Source organism: Prionailurus viverrinus, chromosome D1 (genome assembly GCF_022837055.1).
Source record: "Prionailurus viverrinus isolate Anna chromosome D1, UM_Priviv_1.0, whole genome shotgun sequence".
In the NCBI taxonomy this organism is placed as follows: domain Eukaryota; kingdom Metazoa; phylum Chordata; class Mammalia; order Carnivora; family Felidae; genus Prionailurus; species Prionailurus viverrinus.
In genome coordinates, this window is record NC_062570.1 from 21,763,916 (window position 1) to 21,765,599 (window position 1,684).

Consider the following 1,684-nt stretch of genomic DNA (forward strand, 5'->3'; position numbering starts at 1 on the left):
AAGGAAATTTTATTTCTGAAGCATGTCCAAGCACAAAATATGAAGTATGCTGCTTGTTACCTATAGGACAGAGGTTCTCAGACGTAAGCAGGCATCAGCATCATCTGGAGAGAGTGTTCAACCCAGACTGCTAGCCCCAATCCCAGAGTTTCTGATTTGGTAGGTCCCGGGTGGAGGCTGAGAGTTTGCATCTCTAACATGGTGCTGATGCTGCTGGTCCAACAAATGTACCCTAAGAACCATTGCTGTAGGATATTTGAGAAACATAAAAGTGGTAAAAGCCCCAGATCTTGTCCCCTTTTTCCTCCCAACCTCATGGTCTTTGAAATACCCAGAGCCTGGTCTTTCTCCCAGCCAACAGCCAAAGGAAGGGAGGATTCATCGGGAAAGAGCCCAGGATCGCCCAACTGAACCCAAGTGCTCAAAACCAGCTTTGCCAAGAAGTCTAAGATGTAGGCTCTCATGGGCTCTTCTCTCCCATCCCCACAGGGCTCCCAATCACAGGGGAATGGCTGCCGAAAATCACTCTACAGTGACCGAGTTTATTCTCAGGGGATTGACAAATCGGCCAGAGCTCCAGCTCCCTCTCTTCCTCCTCTTCCTTGGGATCTACTTGGTCACCATCATAGGGAACCTGGGCATGTTCACACTGATTTGTCTGAATGCTCAGCTTCACACCCCCATGTACTACTTCCTCAGCAATCTGTCCCTTGTGGATCTCTGCTACTCCTCTGTCATTACCCCGAAAATGCTGGTGAACTTTGTGTCAGAGAAGAACATCATCTCCTATGCGGGGTGCATGTCACAGCTCTACTTCTTCGTTGTGTTTGTCGTTGCAGAGTGTTACATGCTGACAGTGATGGCCTATGACCGCTATGTCGCCATCTATACCCCTTTGCTCTACAATGTCATCATGTCTCCTCAAGTGTGTTCCCTGCTGATGGCTGCGGCCTATGCCATGGCTTTCATTGGCGCAACAATAGACACTGGTCTGATGTTAAAACTGTCCTACTGTGAGTTCCTCATCAGTCATTACTTCTGTGACATCGTGCCCCTCATGAAGCTCTCCTGCTCTAGCACCTATCATATTGAGATGACAGTGTTCTTTTTGGCTGGATTCAACATCATAGCCACCAGCTTAACAGTCCTTGTTTCCTACGTCTTCATCCTCTCCAGCATCCTCCACATCAGCACCACACAGGGAAGGTCCAAAGCCTTCAGCACCTGCAGCTCTCACCTTGCAGCTGTGGGAATGTTCTATGGATCTACAGCGTTCATGTACTTGAAACCCTCCACGGCCAGTTCTGTGGCCAAGGAGAATGTGGCCTCCGTGTTCTACACCACGGTGATCCCCATGCTGAACCCCCTGATCTACAGCTTGAGGAATAAGGAGGTAAAGGCTGCCGTGCAGAAAACACTGAGGAGAAACTTCTTCAGATGCAAATGTCATCATTCTTCATCAGGTTGAAAATTGGGAGAAGTGTAGGGGAGAAGCCCTCTAAAAATGTAAACACACATGAAGGGAGAACCACCACTTCTCAGCATGACTCATTGTATATATTCACTGATTTTTTCGTCCTTCCTTTCTCCTTCTCACATCTCTCATGTCCTACTCTGCTTGAATATGATTTCAAGTTTATATTGAACTTAGCGGTACATAAGACAAATGGAGACAAATTTGAAA

General features: G+C 47.4%; 1 protein-coding gene across 1 annotated transcript; it reads left to right on the top strand.

Moving 5' to 3' along the window:
• The first annotated feature begins 463 nt into the window (after window positions 1-463).
• LOC125176739 (olfactory receptor 151-like) lies at window positions 464-1,468 on the top strand. Its single transcript, XM_047878541.1, has one exon. It carries the CDS (start codon window positions 509-511, stop codon window positions 1,466-1,468), a length of 960 nt encoding a protein of 319 aa, XP_047734497.1. The 5' UTR covers window positions 464-508.
• Window positions 1,469-1,684: the final 216 nt, after the last annotated feature.

Bases quoted from the DNA above. Each gene is read 5' to 3' on its own strand.
- LOC125176739 (XM_047878541.1), top strand. From the start codon at position 509: ATGGCTGCCGAAAATCACTCTACAGTGACCGAGTTTATTCTCAGGGGA.